The sequence below is a fragment of the Ranitomeya variabilis genome, chromosome 3 (assembly GCF_051348905.1).
Source record: "Ranitomeya variabilis isolate aRanVar5 chromosome 3, aRanVar5.hap1, whole genome shotgun sequence".
Taxonomy (NCBI): domain Eukaryota; kingdom Metazoa; phylum Chordata; class Amphibia; order Anura; family Dendrobatidae; genus Ranitomeya; species Ranitomeya variabilis.
This window is the reverse complement of record NC_135234.1, coordinates 68882411-68903621: the sequence shown is the minus strand read 5'-3', so window position 1 is coordinate 68903621 and position 21211 is coordinate 68882411. Positions and strand designations below refer to the sequence as shown.

Genomic DNA, 21211 nt, shown 5'->3' with positions numbered 1-21211 from the left:
TTTTAAAATGGTATCACTTTTGGGGTTTTTCTAATGTATAGGACCTCTAAAGTCACTTCAAACATGGATAAGTCCTTAAAAAAAGAAATTGTGTAAATTTCCTTCAAAATATGAAAAATTGATGCTACATTTTTAAACCTCCTAAAATGCTAACAAAACAAAATAACATTTTACAAATGGTGCTGATGTAAAGCCGACATGTGGGAAATGTTATTTATTAATGGTTCGCTGTGGTGTGACCATCTGGATTAACCCCTTCACCCCTGGAGCTTTTTCCGTTTTTTTTTTTGTTTTTGTTTTTCGCTCCCCACCTTCCCAGAGCCATAACTTTTTTATTTTTCTGTCAATTTGGCCATGTGAGGGCTTATTTTTTGCGGAACGAGTTGTACTTTTGAACGACATCATTGGTTTTACCATGTCGTGTACTAGAAAACAGGAAAAAAATTCCAAGTGCGGTGAAATTGCAAAAAAAGTGCAATCCCACACTTGTTTTTTGCTTGGCTTTTTTGCTAGGTTCACTAAAAGCTAAATCTTGCCATTATGATTCTCCAGGTCATTACGAGTTCATAGACACCTAACATGACTAGGTTATTTTTTACCTAAGTGGTGAAAAAAAATTCCAAACTTTGCTAAAAAAAAAAATAAATAAAAAAAAAATTGCGCCATTTTCCGATACTCGTAGCGTCTCCATTTTTCATGATCTGGGGTCAGTTGAGAGCTTATTTTTTTGCATGCCGAGACGGCGTTTTTAATGATACCATTTCGGTGCAGATATGTTCTTTTGATTGCTCGTTATTGCATTATAATGCAATGTCGCGGTGACCAAAAAAACGTAATTCTGGCATTTCGATTTTTTTTCTTGTTACGCCGTTTAGCGATCAGGTTAATGCTTTTTTTTTATTGATAGATCGGGCGATTCTGAACGCGGCGATACCAAATATGTGTAGTTGTTTTGTTTTTTTTATTGATTTATTTTGATTGGGGCGAAAGGGGGGTGATTTAAACTTATGTTTTTTTTTATTTTTTTCACATTTTTTTTAACTTTTTTTTTAACTTTTGCCATGCTTCAGTAGCCTCCATGGGAGGCTAGAAGCAGGCACAACGCGATCGGCTCTGCTATGTAGCAGCGATCATAAGATCGCTGCTATACAGCAGAAATGCAGGTGTGCTGTGAGCGCCGACCACAGGGGGGCGCTCACAGCAGGCCGGCATCAGTAACCATAGAGGTATTTAGGACCTCTATGGTTACCTTCCTGATGCATCGCCGACCCCCGATCATATGACGGGGGTCGGCGATGACGTCATTTCCGGCCGCCCGGCCGGATGCGGTAGTTAAATGCCGCTGTCTGCGTTTGACAGCGGCATTTAACTAGTTAATAGGTGCGGGCAGATCGCGGTTCAAAACAGCTGACATGTCCCGGCTTTGATGCGGGCTCACCGCTGGAGCCCTGTATCAAAGCAGGGGAGCCGACATGGGACGGAATAGTACGTCCAATGTCGGTAAGGGGTTAAAGAGATAATCATTCAAATTTAGAAAAGTGCAAATTTTTTAACATTTTACTAAAATTTTTGATACTTTTTATAAATAAACACAAAACATATTAACCCAGATTTACCATTATCATAAAGTATAATGTGTCATGAAAAAACAGTCTCAAAATCACTAAGATTTGTTGAAGCGTTGCAGAGTTATTACCACATAAAGTGACACTGGTCAGATTTCAAAAATTTGGCTCCGTCACTAAGGGGTTAAATGGGGTTCTCCAGCCTTAGGCTGCAAGTCTGCAGTCACTATGTGAATCCTCACAATATGTGCACTGCGTGCTGTGTAGATTCTTTGATACTAGAGCTGGGAGCGGACGGTCAAGTGACCACAAGTACGAGATTTGCATACTTCCGGACACATTTTGAGTAGATGAGTCCTGCATAGCTCAATTATACTTGCATTGAGTATGACCCCACACGTCTAGCTGGCACGTGACCACATATGTGCAAATCACATACTTGCAGTCACGCACCTGCCGCTGCTGACATCGGAGAATCCTCATAGCATGCATACAGTGACTACAGACTTGTAGCCTAAGGCCAGACAACTCCTTTAATCTCTGTCCACTCCTTTCACCTGGTTCTCAGGATGGGTGAGGGTTCCAGCAGTTGGATCCACATCAATCGGGAGGTTCTGATCAGTTTCTGGTGGAGGTTCTGCTCAGCTCTGCAAAAGACTCGGTGTGCACATAGCCACTGAGTGTCTGCTCCAAAACCACTTGAAAATACTCTGTGTAAACATACTTTTAGGCTTTGTTTGAGGAGTTTTTTTGAGCAGAATACGAGCGAAAATTAAGCAGAAATTTTCAAATCTTTCTCAAAATGTATAAAGTCCACAAAAATTGTGGCCCCCGATTAATCAAAAATGGCATTTTTTAAGCTGGTTTTAATGAGGGGGCATGCTGGAGTCAGGTGCTAGTGAATCATTAAGAAGGCACATACAGCCTCGTGTTGGGCCTAAATTTTGTTACTTTTCAAAGTTTTCTGCGCCAGAATTCTCTCGTAAAAGCTTTGATGAATTGGGCCATATGCACATGGAGTTTTTTGAGGCATTTGTGACTATTCGAAAGTTGCTTAAGGGTATGTGCGCACAGTCATTTTGTTGACTTTTCTATGCAGAAACTGAGCGGAATTTCCAAATTTTTGAGGAGTTTTGAGATTTGGAGAATTTCTGCTCGGCGGCACACAAGGAGTCTTTTGTTGAATTTTTGAAGCAGAAATTGAGTTGAAATTTCAGGTTTTTGAGAGTTTTTTGTACAGTTTCCAATCAGTTTCTGCACCAAAGACTCCTTGAAAAACTTTGTGGGCACATACCGTAGGCTAATATTCCACTTAAGAAGTAAATGAACAATAAAAATAATCTAGTCCAATGGACGTTAACAAAAAAAAATTAGATTTGACACACGCGCACACAGTGTATTACTATAAGCTTACAGATAAAAATTACTGGATGATATATTAAGTACAAAAATAAAAGTAAAGGACATCCTGTACTTGTGGAAAGCATTATATCGGGAAATATTCATTTTGTGACTGCGTAATGAGCTGTGGCCTTGTCTCATGATATATATTTTCCATCCTCAAAGGAAAGCAAGGCAGATTCATGAATGTAAAAATGCTTAATGTAGCCTCATCACATGTGATTAGCTGCGACATGCTACAGGTCCTCCAGTCTGTGCTCGGAGAAGAATGAAGACATAAGAATGTTCCCAGCTCACTATAAATATTGAAGGAATTATAGCTAATTGGATTCTGAGGAAATGGTAATGAAACACTAGATGTTATCTGCACCATTAAAGGTGCATTGACTCTAACAAACATCTGCTAAAATCCACTACCTACCTCATAATTACTCATTCTCTCTGCTTCATGACTATTTATTCAGCGCACAGTATTAGGATGAGGATCATTTCATTCCTATAGTTAAAGTGCTCCATGCATCTATTGGAAGCAGCCATTCTATGTGCCGAACCCGTGTGTGGAAAAATGGAGCGTGCACCATCATGTGCTACCAAGGAGATAAACTGCGCCAAAAAGACAGCACCAAAGAGGGACCGGATTCCTATAATATAGAAGTCGTTGTGTGACAAAATCACAGCATCCGGCTCATCTCACTCATCCTAAAATTGTTTGGGTAAGAATCAACTTGTGGACTTGCGCCTTAATCCTGCAGAATCCACACTATAAGCAAGTGATGATGTTGCCATGCGGGACAGAGAAAGGTAAAAAGAAGTTGTTTGGTATGGTTCAGCCATCTTTTATAGTAAATAAGGGACAACACAAAAAAAAAGAGCAGGAGCATATGTTGGTGAAAGTGCAATTCATAGGTCTGCATTCACACTGTGACATTTAACCGAAAAAAACAAAGGTAAAAACAAAATGAACAAATACCCTGTAAGGAAGTGGATTAATAGTGATAGTACATGTACCTAACATATGGTACTTGGTTATCACTATTTTGATCAAAGCGTAAAATCCATCCCACCGCGTCAAGGTGTACTCAATCAGGACAGTACTTTACTCTTGTAGTTCATATCACTACATGTCAGCAGACATCCAAGTAGATAAGGACAGAGCAGAACTGGGTCCCGTCTGTTCAGACACCTGCCCGTGGAAAGCTCCTTCACACAAGCGTGTTTCCAATGCATGCGGTATCCATTTTGTCCACGGATACCCCATGTACCCATTATAACCTCTAATGCTATGCACATGTCCGTTTTTTCATACCAGCCATGTGTCCGAGTGTCCAGGAACCGCTGCAAGAAGCTGCTCTTGCAAATCGCACATCAAAAACATGGTCATGTGCACAAGGCAGTGTCGGACTGGGGTGCCAAGGGCCCACCAGTAACATCAACTCCAGGGCCCCACTTTTCAGTTACATGCAAAAATGACTTTACCCTCATTCACAAAATTCTATAGAATAATCTGGGTTGACAGTTAGTGAATTAAGTGTGTTTTTCCAGGTACTGCTCATATAAGAGAGTGGTGGCCCACTCTTACATGAGGGCCCAGCGGAGGATTCTCCTGTTTTCCTGTGGGCCAGTCCAAGCCTGGCACAAGCCCTGAGGCTAGGTTCACATTAGCGTTTCTGTGACGCGAACACATGTCAAAACACATGCAAATGGATGCTTAATAATAATAATAATAATAATAATAATTTTTATGTATATAGCGCCAACATATTCCGCAGCACTTTACAATTAGCAGGGACATGTGCAGACAATAAATTAAATAGAAGTTAAGACAATTTAAACAGCGACATTAGGAGTGAGGTCCCTGCTTGCAAGCTTACGCCTCCGTATCATCTTACGCATGACACCCAAAAAAAAAACGCTGCATGTGCATGCGTTTAGATGCGTTTTGCCATGCATTTGCGTTATTTATGTGCATGGTGGAGGTGGTGACATCATTTCCTGGACATGCACAGTCTAAAGTACGCATGCGTATCGTAGGCATGCGTACGCATGTCCTTGCGTACCAATACGTTTCCATAGGCAGTAATGCGTTTTTTTTAAGCACTCATCCGCATGAGCATTATTGCGCAATATTTGGTGCCTCAAAAAATGCAACATTTGCGTTCACTGGAAACCGCCGCACCCCGCGAAACGACACATTTGTACGCATCCGCATGCGAATGCATGCAAACGCATGTCCCTGCATACACCATGTTAAAGATATGCACACATGAAGCATGCGGATCTCTGCGGATCATATGCTGCGCACAGAAACGCTAATGTGAACCCGGCTGTGTACTTTCTGATGCTGCAAGCAGAAGCATCTTTGCCTTTGCAGCATCGGGGAAGTGCAAGGACACTGGATCCAGTGGTCCGGTCAGCTATAAAATAGCTGCACTCCCTCTCTAAGAGACCATCTACCTCAGCAGTCTATCAGCAGTGGCCGTTCTCCTAGACAAGGGGCGCAGCTACTCCGAAGCTTTCTGGATCGAGCATTGAACTGTAAAATTAGAAAAGCTAAATTCTTGAGAACAGAGTGGATTTTTAATAAAAGGTAAATTGCAAAGTTGCTTGATTTCACAAGCACTTTGTAATTTTATACATTTAAGAATATGAGAAAACCCCTCTGATCCAATCAAGACGACTGACAGATCAGCTTTCTGTATATGTAGCCTCAGATAAATAGGAACTTTCCATGAAAACCCTATATCATGACACATTTTCCATTCTGATATCATAGGATTAAAACAATGCCAAAAAGGACAATTTTTGCATCAGCTGAAGCCTCTAAATGCGGTCATTTAATAGAATCTGCCATCATTTTGGTTCTTTTTTTTTATTTACAATATATATCAATAAATAATCTATAGAACCCGCCGATTGTGACTTTTTTTTACATCACTGACATAATACATTTTTGTGACCAGTAATTTTACATAAACCCAATGCTATTAGTCCTTAAAATTCATACCATGATTTCCAAACGCTCCATAGTTATAATTTGATCTAAAACACCTCAATTCCTTTGGAAAATATAGAGGATTTTCAATATTTCAAACTTATAGGATCAATATGAATTTATTCAGTCAAGTTGTCGAGAGAATTCGATGCCTAGAGGAACAACCTGACAGCTTACTCACCTCTATACATAACAAATAGTAAGTGACTGGGATATTAGTATGAGGAAGAAGATCAGAGGAACCGAAAACAATCAATCAAAGTAAACATATGGCAATCCTGATAGACCATCACGGTCCACTCCTTGCCACTAGCCAATCATTATTACGCTGGCTGTAGAATCCCCGGTCTATTCTGCAAACAATGTGAGTTACAATTAAAACCTTTCTAATATTCAAAAGTTTGAAGCCTTCTAAATATTCTATGTATTTTTTCTCTGTAACAAGCTTCTATTTATCCCTAAGCAATTGGCCAGCTCAATGACTTGTATGGATTCGTAAGTCAAAGGGTGACAATACATCTATTATAGCTGGTGCCTAACAAGCATTCTTAGGGTATGTGCAAACGATGTCTTTTAGACATACCCAATGAGTTTTTCAAGCAGAAGATGCTTCATGAAAATGAGGGCGGTGTTTTTCTTGAAGAGTCTTATTTTAGGCAATATTTTGCATTTTTTGATTTGTATGCATTAAAAAAGTGAGTGTCTTCCAAGAAGAAGCTACTTGAAGAATGGACCCGTCACTTTTTTAAACCACTTTGTGGCTTTGGAAGCCTGAAGCACTGTGTGCTGTGAGATTTCCCTGGTGCTGACACCAGAAGCAGGGCGGTCATATTTCTGCAAGTATTCGACCACATTTCGACTAGACTGTATCCGGCCTCGCTCAATGCACTTGTATTAAGCGAGGCTTCATCAATCTAGTCGGCATGTGACCGCATATATACAAATCACATACTTGCAGTCACGCTACTGGTGCCGAAGGATCCGATGTGAAGATTCGCAAGTCGGTAGAAACATAGAGTGATTTTAGATTTCTAGCTTCAGAACAGACAACCTCTTCAATAACGGAAATTTCTCGCAATGCAAATTCAATGCATTCTTACAGCATACTAGCAAAACCCTTCACAGATTGCAAGACATTTCCTAACAACTGGGTGATTACAAAAATGTAGGTCCCAATTCATCAAAACCTGCATTGTTCGAACCAATCTTGATGAGGGGGCTTGTTGATGTCTGAGCGCGTGCCTCTTAATGAGCGAGATGCGTTATAAAAGTGGGGTATGCCTTTGTGTGCCTAGCGGCAAATCGTACTCAAAGCTTGTGAAGCCTATCCCACCACAGCTTCACTCATGTTGGCGAAACTGGAGTGAAAATTCCAACAGTTGCCTCATTTTTGTGCAATATTTTGTTGCTGAAAAAGTTCTATCACTTTTCAAATTGTTTTACTGGAGAAAAGACTTTGATGAATTGGGAATATAATGCATAAAGGACCCCCAACACAGTACCACTAAATAATGTTTTATTTCCTATGATACAAGTAAAACACCTGAACACAACACAGTGACATTGTCCTTGAAAGATCTTTGGAAGGGCATTTCCGTTATGTTATTTGCATGACCAGCCTCATAAAGAGAAGAAAAACATTAATACTAATAGTAATAATGCTCCTAAGTTGGCCATAAGTGTAGACAAACAACTACAGATGACAGTTAATTTTTAACCATCTTGCTAATTTACTACTCATTACCTATTCTACCAGCAGTGTGTCACGGCGCCACCTGCCGCCGCTCCTGCCGCCGCTCCTGCCGCCGACATACTTAGCCGTCCCGGCGCGCTCCAGCAGTGTGCGCGTGCCTTCCGGTCTCTTCTCCTGACTCGCCACCGGTCCCTGGCTCTCGTCGGGGGCACTTCCTCTCTCTGGTCTGCAGACGCTCTGTTCCTCCACTCTGGAGGATCTTGACCCGGAGGTTCTGCAGCACTCGGTCTATTTAAGGCTACTTTCACACTAGCGTTGTGCACTGCACGTCGCTATGCGTCGTTTTGTAGAAAAAACGCATCCTGCAAAAGTGCTTGCAGGATGCGTTTTTTCTCTATAGACTAGCATTAGCGACGCAGTGCAACGCCTTGCCACACGTCACAACTGTCATGCAACGGTTACGTCGTGTTGCGTCGGACGGTCGCCACCAAAAAACGTTGCACGTAACGTTTTTTGGTGCGTCGTGTCCAGCATTTCCGACTGCGCATGCGCGGACGGAACTCCACCCCCTCCTCCCCGCACCTCACAATTTTTTCAACGCATCCGCTGCCCCCGTTGTGCGGCGCATTCACTGCTAGCCTCGGTATGTCGCAATGACGCAATTCATCGTGCGTCGTACGATGCTAATGTGAAAGTAGCCTAAGGTAACTCCTTCCTCTGCTCCATGCCTGATTGTCATTTGTCCTCATTTGTCCTCATTTGTCCTCATTTGACCCATGACCTTCTGTGCCTTGCTCTGTCCTGTGCGTCCGCCATATCCTGCCTGTTCTGTTTTGCCATATCCTGCCTGTCCTGTGTTTCCGCCATACCCTGCCTGTCCTGTGTTTCCACCATACCCTGCATGTCCTGTGTTTCCGCCATACCCTGCCTGTCCTGTGTTTTCGCCATACCCTGCCTCTTCTGTGTTTCTGCCATACCCTGCCTGTCCTGTGTTTCTGCCATATCCTGCCTGTCCTGTGTTTCCGCCATACCCTGCCTGTCCTGTGTTTCCGCCATACCCTGCCTGTCCTGTGTTTCCGCCATATCTAGTCTCTCCTGTGCATCCACGATATCCTGCCTATTCTTAGTCTCAGTCATTGCCAGTCTGTCTTGTGTCTCCGTTATAGTCAGTTCTGCGTCTTTTCCGCTCCTACTTCCTGTCCCCGGGTGTCAGCTTCTGCGGCAATAGTCTCTCTCGGGCCTGCCCCTAACACTCCCTGTATTGGGGGTGGTCCACCAGGCCAGCTCACCCTTGGGAGGTTCGTTGTCGTGGTTCTGCGGGTTCACTTTAGGAGTTCCAAAAGAACTGAGACAGTGTACCAGCGGTGGCCGGTCTCCTTGGTAAGGAACAGATCACTTACAAGCTATTTGTTCTGACGCCGGTGCAGCCATGCTGCTGGTCCAAACTGTCAATTATCTGGAGTGCACCTCTTCTTCCCTTGGCAAGGAAGCAACGGAACGATGCACTCCTCAACACAAAACAAGGGACGAACCCTTTAAGGAGTCAAATTTCCCACAATTCAAGCTCGATACATTATTGAGGCATGGTTACGAAACTTTCAACAGGCTGTAATACACATCAAAACCACCAGGTGGCCATTAATTGATGCATACAGCATAAACCTCTCCCAACGGAGTATCACAAAATCATTTTTAAGTTGGTCACATCTCTCCACTTGACCCCAGAGGAAATATAAGAAGTGATACACATGTATATTTTTGTATCTTGGGAATAAGTATCATTCTGTATTTTACAATTCCAATTTCGCCTGAGAGGATATACAAAGTCTTTAGTGGGTATAACATTCTTTTTTTTACCAACGGCATTGTGCTAAATTTGACAATGCTCCTCTTCATTCTAGAATGAAGCTGTAAACCGAGGTTTGATCTGACATCATTGGAGCTCGCAGGCAGAAATCCGGTAGGTCCTGTATACCAGCGGCTCTTTGTACTAGTAATGTCACAAGTTGGAATATATTGACCCTGTCATTGCTGGAGATAACCATATAAGAATTGATCCTTATTGAAATAAAGGATGCCTGGCGTCCGCTGCCCTCGGACACATGATGTGTGACCTGATACTCGGTTAGCATTTATTTAAGTGTTGCAGAAGACTTTTCCCCTGGAGCTAGTAATTTATAGATGTGCTGTAACTGCATCGCAGTCAATAATATCTGCTCCTTGGCTACTCGCTTAGTATTCTAGCCATGGAACAATTCCATTTTTAAATACACTGACCAGAGACGATGTATCAGTGGACTAAAACTGCTATTCCTCCAGTTCTAATGAGATTTGTGAATGTAAAGTACATTGCGACGAGATAAAAAAAAAATATTAATTATTAAAAATCATTAGAAGGCATTGCACAATACGCAGGTTAATTAGCAAGATTAAAACACAGACGTCATGCTTTTCAACCTTAAACTTATTGAATGCCCTTTAACTAAAAGAAAAGGAAGACGGCTGCAGCTCTGCTTTGGTCCTTTTACAGAGAATATGCTTTTCTTTTACAATCAATGGCTGACATTTTGTAAAAGAGAAATACTACTTCTTGTAAATGAGTTCCTTGCTAATCATTTCAGGCACTTATTTTTGGTAATTAGTATGCTAAGCAAGAAATAACAGTCGGCTAATTAAATCATCATGCAGGCACTTCACCTTTGACAAAAGCAGAATGAAATTATGAATACGAAGGCAGCGGAGTGAAGACTGAGGAAATAGGCAGCGCAAAAGGAGCACGATATTTGACTTTGGAAAAGTCACAAATGTTACTTTCTATAATGGGTATAATATATTGTGCATGGGGTTGGATTGGCCTGCGAGGAGCCAAGACTCAGCCATAACGATGGGCTCCAGAGGTGCAGCAGAAGACAACCTCCTGTGGAGGTGACTTTTCAGCCAGTTACCTGTTTAGCCACAATGATGGGCTCCAGAGGTGCAGCAGAAGACAACCTTGTGTTGAGGTGACTTTTCAGCCAGTCACTTGTTTAGCCAAAATGATGGGCTCCAGAGGTGCAGCAGAAGACAACCTCATGTGGAGGTGACTTTTCAGCCAGTTACCTGTTTAGCCAAAATGATGGGCTCCAGAGGTGCAGCAGAAGACAACCTTGTGTGGAGGTGACTTTTCAGCCAGTTATCTGTTTAGCCAAAATGATGGGCTCCAGAGGTGCAGCAGAAGACAACCTCCTGTGGAGGTGACTTTTCAGCCAGTTACCTGTTTAGCCACAATGATGGGCTCCAGAGGTGCAGCAAGAGACAACCTCGTGTTGAGGTGACTTTTCAGCCAGTCAGTTGTTTAGCCACAACGATGGGCTCCAGAGGTGCAGCAGAAGACAACCTCGTGTGAAGGTGACTGTTCAGATAGTCACTTGTTTAGCTACAACGATGGGCTCCAGAGGTGCAGCAGAAAACGGCCAGCCGCTTGTTACTAGGGTCTATATCTTATGAGTTGATTCACAAATAACTATTTTAACCTTGCTGAGATGCCACTGGTGCACTGTACAATGGTTCTATATTGTCAGAGCGTGGAACCCCCAAATAATTTCCTTTGAGGAGCCAAGAACTTCAGTGAAAAAAGCACATTCTGGGACACTAATAGATGGGGGATTTACAAGTAGGATCTTTACCTATCAGGCATTTATGACACATTCTTAAACTCACATCATAAATGACTATAGTATTAATTAAAGATGAGAGTATTGCTTCGTGCAACGCAGGTCCAGTCCATCGTCCAGGTCACTGCTCACTGGACAGGAACTGCACAAATTTCCTGAGCTCCAGGGTTCCCGGCCTGGCATGACGTCATTTGTTCAGCGTGTGGTACACAAGTCTTGTCTAGATAGCCTGGCTAACCATAAGTCAAGCCTGGGATCCCAGAGGGTCAGTAAATTCACACAACTCCCATCCAAAGCTATACAGCACTGTCCTGAACTGTCGACCGGGGTTGTGTGAATTGATCCACTCAACTGTAGAATTAGTACGCCTTTAAATTCTAATTCTTTAAAGCTGCCTTTTGCTTCTACAAGAACTATAACACCAACGTGCCGAGCTTCACTAAAGTTATCTGTAAAAGTAAATTTTATTGCAATTTGGATTTGCAATTCCAAAGTAGAATTTCTATGACTTAAGGGGTTATTTGATTTCTATATTAGACATGAAAGGGGTTGCCTGAAATAAACATACTGATGACCTATCAGCAGGATAGGTCATCATTACCAGATTGGTAGGGATCCAACATTTGCCACCTCCCATCGAACAGCTGATATCGGCTCCGACAGTGACCATAACAGTTTATGGGTTTGTACATTGTTTAGTGGCCTCTTCCTAGTGCTGCAGATCAGATCCTATTCAAATGAATGGGAGATGAAGGATAAAAGTATAACTAGAAATACTAGTAAAACCTCTGTCCCATGACGGTTGTAGATAGAGCAGTGACCACATAAGCATGACTCTCTACGTTAACTTCTATGAGAGTTCCAAAAACAGCCCAAAATGGCTTCCTCACCTTTTTTTTTCTTTTAAAGCCTATGGAAATAAATGTAAGGAACTGTACATGCCTGTTCACCCTTCCCTTTACATCATGGAGACCCTCTATTCTAGAGATAAAAGCAGTTTCCATATAGGGGGCCCATCTGTGGTATATCAGGCATTTATGTGTCTCTAAATATCTAAAATCCAAATTTTACTTCCAGTTTTATATAAGTTGAAGTGGAGGGAAGTTGCTCATGCTGAAGCTCCGGTCCATTCATTGTCTACAGTACTCCGGAAAAAGTGATGGCACAGTGCTCAGCCTTCTGTTGTAGTTCCTTTGACAATGACTGGAGAGACGGATGAATATGTATGGCTTCCCTCCATTCAAGACAAGGTTCCATAGAAATTGGAATAGTGAATATCTTGAGATTTTGAGAAAACCCATATAAAAAGAGCAAAAGTCATTATATCAAAATTAAGCTTTATTTATACACAAAACTTTAATGCACTTTTATTTGCTGAAAATTTTGGTTCATCACAAACAAGACAGTAGTCAATTTCTCTTTCACTTATCACTACTCTTCAATCATAAATTATACTTTTGGATAATCTCAACATAAATATATCTAGCAGTAAAATGAAAACTCTTTGGGATCATAGAAACAAGAGCCAACTAAAAAATTTCATTGTCACATTTGAATTCAGGAGGTCAAAATCATTAAGAAATGGCTGATTACATTACTGAACCTGACAACTTTTGAAAATAAGTAGAACAGTGTAATTGTACGTGACAAAAACAAAAGAGTAATTGCATTCAAGATAACCAGGGATTGATCAATTCAGTCACAATCCTAAAATATTGACTATAGTATTGAATAGAGATTGGCTTACCGGCCAGTGATGAGGAAGAACAGAGTAAGAATGACCAAGAGGGTAAATCCTCCGACAGCTGCGGTGGCAATTACCAGAATTTGCCCTTGTTCTGCTGCCATATCTGAAGCTGAAAGAAGCAAAACACAAGGTATGAAATATTCATGTCATATGCAGTAGATTATCTAGAAGGTCAAAATGTAAAAAATAGGACATAAACAGGACAAAAAATATTTCATCTACTTCACTAGCATACAGATCAAGTATACAGTAATAGACTAAGTGGGAATGATTGCTGATATGGACAGGTCTGATGATCCTGCAGGAGGTTCCTGCATCTCATGAAGCTGCTCTCTGTTTGATGACTATTGCGCCATTGTTATACTACGGTTCAATCTCTTCTAGACATTTATCTTCACAACAGTAGAGTCAATAGCTAAATAGCTATGAGGAAAGTCGGTCTTTATCGGGCTCTGCTGACCGTGTTATGGTGGCATTCCAAACTTGCAAATGTTTGAGAAAATAGGATCAGGCATGTTGAATTTAAACTTGTCTGGGATTCTTATGTCCTAGTAATAAGCTACTGCCAGAGGAGTTTGTTTATAAGGTCACTGGAAATAACCGCCATAGGCCCGTCTTAAAGCACAAACATGTTCTTCAACATAGAGACAGACTGTTTGTGCTTTGGGGTGCCTTGTGGGCAGGTCTCTTCTTGGTTTGTCTGGCTTAGAGCAGGAAGATAAAACTCTGCCTACAGTCCCGCCCCAGAGCATAAGCATCTCATTAATTAGAACCTTTTAACATCGAATACACAAGAACCACAAGATGAATTTCTTCACCCCAGTTTAATCAGTTTAACACTACAAACCTGACAATGCCTGTAGTTTACTAAGCAAAATCCTGCTTACAGGTTTGCTATAAAGTAAAAGATGATGATGGCATGCTCACCTTACAGGACCTCAATGGATCTAGTGCAGGTCACTTGGAAGTCTTCACCAGCTATCGAAGCCAAGCCTGCAGCGTTCAGAAGTAACAAGCCCACTGACTAAAAAAGCAATCATGATAAAAATATCTGATGATGTGTTCTTTTAGTCACTCAATCACAGGCTGCAGCAGGTCTTGTGACTTCCGAATGAAGCAATCTTTGCTTCTGGAGCTGTTGAGGACCTCTGGAGTACTCTGTACTGGATCTGCAGAGCAGTGAAAGGTGAATAACAACAAAGTCTGTTTTAATCAATAGATCTTGGAATAATAATAAGCTTCTGTGCTGAGATAATCTTGTACTTGTGCTCCTGCTGTGTCATCTGAAATTGCTGTGTCTGACCATGAAGGGACATGTTTGGCACATACCACAATTCTTGGCCATAAAGGAAGAATAAATGATAATACAAACAACATGGCAGGTGTCACGTAGTGACTAGGGACTATGGGCACATACCTGATCCCTCAAACTAGGGGATGTCCTAGTCTATCCCTGTTCCCCAGGGACATCGGGGTCACATACCTTGCAATGCTCCTATCTTAAACCTTATCTGATCTCTCCCCCACCCAGGGAGGTGAGAGGCTAAAGTATATAGGATAACACTAACCAGACAGTCAGACAAGGGAAGACAGACAGTGATGAAAGAAAACTACAGCCATGCAAATATACTGACAAAACAACAGCGAGGAACAAAGGGGAGGGATAGGTAGGAGAAATCAAATAGGAGAGGATGAGGATAAAAATGCAAACCAACTCCATGCAGCAATCTCAAGAACAACTCTCCAAAGACTGAACTTTTTCCTCCAACAACTAAACAGGAAGTAGAACTATCACTGGCAACTCCAAGTCCTGATGAAGAGGTCCTGCGTGACCTTGAAACGAGTTGACTTTTAAACCTGTTTTAATAAATGTTTTGATTTCACCAATATTTCGCTATCAGCAGCACAGGAGTAAGGGTACCGTCACACTCTGCAACTTTCCAACGATCACGACCAGCGATACGACCTCGCCGTGATCGTTGGAAAGTCGTTGTGTGGTCGCTGGAGAGCTGTCACACAGACCGCTCTCCAGTGACCAACGATGCCGAGGTCCCCGGGTAACCAGGGTAAACATCGGGTTACTAAGCGCAGGGCCGCGCTTAGTAACCCGATGTTTACCCTGGTTACCAGCGTAAAAGTAAAAAAAACAAACAGTACATACTCACATTCCGGTGTCCTTCAGGTCCCTTGCCGTCTGCTTCCCGCTCTGACTGAGTGCCGCCGTAAAGTGAAAGCAGATCACAGCGGCGACGTCACCGCTGTGATCTGCTCTCACTTTCCGGCCGGCACACACAACGATCCAGCGATGACAGCGGGAGATCCAGCGATGAAAGAAAGTTCCAAACGATCTGCTACGACGTACGATTCTCAGCAGGGTCCCTGATCGCTGCTGCGTGTCAGACACAGCGATATCGTATGGATATCGCTGGAACATCACGGATCGTACCGTTGTAGCGACAAAAGTGCCACTGTGAGACGGTACCCTAATACCTCAGTCTTCCTCTCTATATCTATGACCATCCTCTTGACTGGTATCTGTGCAGCCGCTGTTTTACATGCCTGTTATGTGTTGCCATTCATCAACCTAACAAGGTGAGTGTATCTCCCCTTTTCCTGACACCTCATTGTCATCAGATAAGACTCTATTGAGCTTTTTCTTTCTCAGTTTCTCTAATCTTCCAGCTCATATGTCACTGACTTGATTTAAGATGTGTTCAGAGTGTTGGAGACCTCCTGTTTTACCTCACAGAAAGAGTCAGCTGTGATCCCATGCTCTCCTGTCTGTATAAGATTTTCTCAGCACAGGAAAAATTTTTGTAACAGATTCAATGGTGGAAATTATTATTTTTCCAAGATCTATGGATTAAAATATACTTTGTTTATCTGAGAAATCCTTTTAAGAATACCATATACATGAGATGTTGGATGAATGAATCGCTCAACTTCCAGCTTTCTCTCCAAACTCCCCGATACAGAGGAACCCTCAGCTGAGCACTCATGTGTTCTTGTCTGGCAATGCCTTAGATCCAGGAAGAACAAAAGGATCATTTATTGGAATTCCAAGTGTTGATCCTTCTCTCACTGACGTCATCTGTTGGAGAGAGTCGGAAGACCCCCAGATATATTAAACTGTTGGTCAATCTCCCCTATATAAGCGAGTTTAGCCTACCTTAGTTTAATGTATATGGAGACCTTTAGCTGTACCTAACCAATTAATCTTCCCTTCTTCTCTAAACTATTGGAACGCTTAGTCTACTCTCAGCTAGTCCGCTATTACTCAGATTACACTTCTTGACCTTTTACAATCTGGTTTCTGCTTCCTACACTCTACTGAAAATGTCCTTATTAAAGTCTCTAACAATCTACTAACAGCTAAATCTAAGGGTATGTGCACACGTTGCGGTTTTTGCTGTGGATCCGCAGCGGATTTGACGCGGCGGATCCGCAGCAGTTTTCCATGCGGTGTACAGTACCATGTTAACCAATGGAAAACAAAAACCGCAGTGCACATGCTGCAGAAAATTCCGCGCGGATGCACTGCGGAAAAAAAGAAGTAGCATGTCACTTCTTTCTGCGGATTCCGCAGCGGTTTTCAACCTGCACCAATAGGAAAGTGCAGTTCAAAACCCGCAGAGGAATCCATAGAAGAAACCGCGTGAAAATCCACAGTGAAAACCGCAGTGGTTTTGCACTGCGGATCTTGCAAATCCGCTGCGGATAAATCCGCAGCAAAATCAGCAACGTGTGAACATACCCTAATGGTCACTAGTTTCCTTCTGATTTTCCTGGATCTCTCTGCACCATTTAACACTGTGAATCATCAGCTCCTACTCACTGTGCTCCACTCTATCAGCCCCCAAGGAAGCCTATGCGAAACGCGCGTTGGGGCTGTTCTCCATTGCACTACCACATACAGGTTACAATGGGTGAGATGTTCTTTTGTTCACTTATACCTGCTATGGTCTGATTCTATGGTACAAATACTTTTGGGTTTGTCTCTTCTCTCATTACATGTCATGGTGTAACTCTCTGGATATGTAGACATTCCCTCTTTCTTTATACTAAATATATTGGTCTCTTGACCCTTGGCAGTTGATTAATGTTTACAGTCTGGATTTATATGCTAATATATAAAGCTGAATGTGTGTGTGTGTATGTATGTATGTATGTATGTGTGTATGTCCGAGATTGGCATCTGCACCGTCGCAGCTACAGCCACAAAATTTTGCACAGTCACACGTCTGGACCCCGAGATCGTCATAGGCTATGTTGTGAGGCAAAATTTTAACCCCGCGCATTCCAATTCACCAAACAATTTTGCCCCTATCTACATAATGTGGAAAAAGTGAAAGGAAAAGTGTTGGAGGCAAATTGACAGCTGCCAGATGTGAACAAGGGGGACTTAAAGAATGAGAGCGATGGCGCCAAAGAGTATATACCGTACAGTTGCTAAGGTGGGGCTCTGACATGGGATACTCACCACTCTCCGGGATATGAACACACACACTACCACGTGCTTGAACACATATACCACCCTCAGCACACATTTCACCACACATACACCAACCTCGCCACATAAAAGTGGAAACACAAAAGTCGCCACTCAAAACTCGCCACGTGGAAAATTTGCCACATGCAAAACTCGCCACATGCAAAACTAGGCTCACCCAAAACTCGCCACACGTGTAAAACTCACCTCATGGAAAACTCACCACACGCAAAACTTGCACACATGGAAAAATTGCCACATGCACAAAAGTTGCAACACATACAAAAGTTGCCTCACACAAAACTTGCACATACTCAAAAGGCACCACACATAAAACTCGCCACGCGCAAAACTCACCATGTGCAAAACTTGCTGCATACAACTTGCTATACTAACCTGTCACATGCAACTTGACACACAAAAAGTTGCTACACGCATGTCGCCACAAAAAACTCATCTCACAAAATTCGCTACATGCATGTCGCCACGCAACTCAACACACACAACTTGACACATGAAACTCACCCTAAAACACACACAAGTCTGGTATTATCCTTAAAAAATAAAAATCTGATTAATAAGCAGACAAACTACAAGAGCAACAAATGTACCATATAGGAAATACGGCAGCTGTCAGTCACATGACCTGTCTATTATGTGTATGTGTGAGCTAATATATATTGCCAGGGGGGAGGGCTTCCTGTTGGCTGGGGATTTATCAGGCTGCCAATAGCAACCAATCACAGCTCAACTTCTATTTTGCAACAGTTAATTAATCTGAGCTCTGATTGGTTAATATAGGCAACAAAGGACATTCTCAGTATAACAAAGCTTGTGTGAGGTAATAGTATGTCAGTTAGGGTGTGTTGGTGGAAAGGCTGATGTCAGTCACATTACCTCTATGTGAGAAGATATAGAAACTGCCAGTTACAGACTATTTTTACCACAATAATGCCTCATAAGTAAAGGATTTCCATGGCATGAATGTCCAGCTGATGCAAAAAGAAAAGCTGCATTATGGGCCAATGAAAAATGTGAAGACCGAGAAACAAGGCTGACACACATGAGAACAGCAGCTGCTTCCTCAAGAGCCAATGAACTTTCTGAGCAGAGGGAAGCGAGGCTTGCAGACAAGAGAACAAGAGCTGCTTCCTCAAGAGCCAATGAACTTTCTGAGGAGAGGGAAGAAAGGCTTGCAGACATGAAAACAAGAGCTGCTGCCTCAAGAGCCAATGAACTTTCTGAGGAGAGGGAAGAGAGGCTTGCAGACATGAAAACAAGAGCTGCTGCCTCAAGAGCCAATGAACTTTCTGAGGAGAGGGAAGCGAGGCTTGCAGACAAGAGAACAAGAACTGCTTCCTCAAGAGCCAATGAAGTTTCTGAGGAGAGGGAAGCGAGGCTTGCAGATAAGAGAAGAAGAGCTGTTTCCTCAAGGGCCAATGCGTCATATCAGCAGAGAGAAGGCCGACTTGCCACTAAGAGAATTGCTATTTTTTCCACCAGGGCACAGGAAATGGTTGGAGATTTGAAACATGCTGCCTTTTGTTACCAGTCAGACATAAACTATCAGAATAACCCTAAAGTTCAGATAGGAAAAATGGATGTGGTCTGCATGTACTGCAGTGCCCTAAAATGGAAAGATGAACCGCCAGGTTTATGCTGTGCAAATGGCAAGCTAAAACTTCCACCTCTCCTGTCACCACCAGATCCCCTAAAGTCTCTGATGACAGGTACCAGTACAATTGTGAAATGTTTCTATTAGCTTAGTTTTTTGCCTTTTAATAATTACATTTCTATCTATTTGCTTTGTGGTTTTTGTGTGCAGAATAAATTTTTGTTAACACATTCTATTTTGCTAACAGCAGTTATTAACCCAGGCGAAGCCGGGTAGTACAGCTAGTACCACTATAAAGATTGTATGTTACTTGCACGTCCTTCATCCAATGCCTGATATTTTTATCTGTGGTTTTGTGCAATGGATTTTTTTGACACTGTGCACCACTTTTTCCATCGCCTTTTCTTTTATGTGAGTTATTGTTAATATTTTTGCAATAAAATTGTTATATTTTTTACATACTTGGACTTTGTACTCTGTCTCTTGTAGTTTATAGGTTTAACAGTGTCCGTTTTTTGGTCCAGCAGTATATGCAATGACACTATATTGTGTCTTTAATTCCTTTTTGGTTTGGTTGATATTGATTGTAATGATTATGTAACTAGACTGTTCCCTTTGTTTTATTTCAATAAAATGTAATTAGAAGGGAAGCTTATGCTACTTTTTTATTTAAGTCCTCACCATTTTACAATTCCCTGCTTGCTGTCAGTGAATTGAAACGTCCTGGCTTTGGCTTACAATAAGAGGCAAAATGAGCAAAGTGGAATAGGTTTTTAAAAAATGTGGTGGTAACATGTTAGCAATCTGGGAAATAGATAGCACTAAATTTTCTTGCAGAAATTGGGTTACATGCGATTATCCAATTATATGCTCAGCTAGAAATAGTAATAATCCGTGCATGTCTGATACAATGCAGTGAAGCTGTTATTTATGAGGCCCGGACAGAACGGTTATTTTGCCCCTATAGAGCCATTAGCTATTTGCATAGATGCTTTCTGAAATGCTTTTTCTAGCAGAATTATAACTTTACAGCAATATGTACATGTAGCATGATTTATTTAGAATAACTCCGTGCTCATGCGAGGTCAGCCGTTTCTGCATTGTAACTAACTATTAATAATCACTTAAAAATGAAAATAGTTAGCCATATCTGGCTGCGTCTTGTAATGATGCATTTGATTCTGTTGTGAATTATCGAGGCGGCACAAATTGTGTTCCAGAAAAATACCTTTACGCTGTTCATTTCTTCTGTACTGCTGAGCTTTTAATGAGACCTATTTTGCATAGGCATTTAGAGCTATTACTTCTACCATTTTAAATTTTTGATAGAGGACCTTCCACCAAATGTAGCTGGACACATGATACAATAATGGCTGCAGAGTGGAATAAAACGTGTTTTTATTTGAATTTTGACTCTCTGTTGCGGAGATATTAGCAATTAAAATATTGGCACAAAATGAGTTAACTTTTTTTAAGTACAAGTGGGCGTTACATCTTCTGCCTGTGTGAGCTGCCCAATCATAAGCAGGAAGCAACATGCTTTGGGTATTATAAAGTGTACAGTGTATAGTGGCTTTGGGGGCATTATTCTGTGTGAGGACATAGGGGAGCTATGGAGACATCATACAGCATATAGGGGTGCAGTGGGGGCCATCAAACTGTTAAGAGGGAGCAGAAGGAGCCGTCTAAGTGTATGTATGGCAAGCTTTGAGCTGTAGGTAACATCATACTGTAAATAGGGGCTGTGGAGGCCATCATACTGTAAATAGGGGCTGTGGGGGCCATCATACTGTAAATAGGGGTTGTGGGGGCCATCATACTGTAAATAGGGGTTGTGGGGGTCATCATACTGTAAATAGGGGCTGTGGGGGCCATCATACTGTAAATAGGGGCTGTGGGGGCCATCATACTGTAAATAGGGGTTGTGGGGGCCATCATACTGTAAATAGGGGCTGTGGAGGCCATCATACTGTAAATAGGGGTTGTGGGGGCCATCATACTGTAAATAGGGGTTGTGGGGGCCATCATACTGTAAATAGGGGCTGTGGAGGCCATC

The 21211-nt window shown here is 42.1% G+C and overlaps 1 protein-coding gene across 2 annotated transcripts in view; it reads right to left on the bottom strand.

Annotated features, from left to right (window-relative positions):
* The window catches only part of EPHA6 (EPH receptor A6), a 1167010-nt gene that overhangs the window by 300491 nt on the left and 845308 nt on the right, over positions 1-21211 (bottom strand). For both annotated transcript variants that reach the window (XM_077294107.1, XM_077294108.1), the window contains one exon: positions 13052-13160. In XM_077294107.1, coding sequence (XP_077150222.1) covers positions 13052-13160 — 109 coding nt within the window. The remainder of the gene's footprint in view (positions 1-13051; positions 13161-21211) is intronic.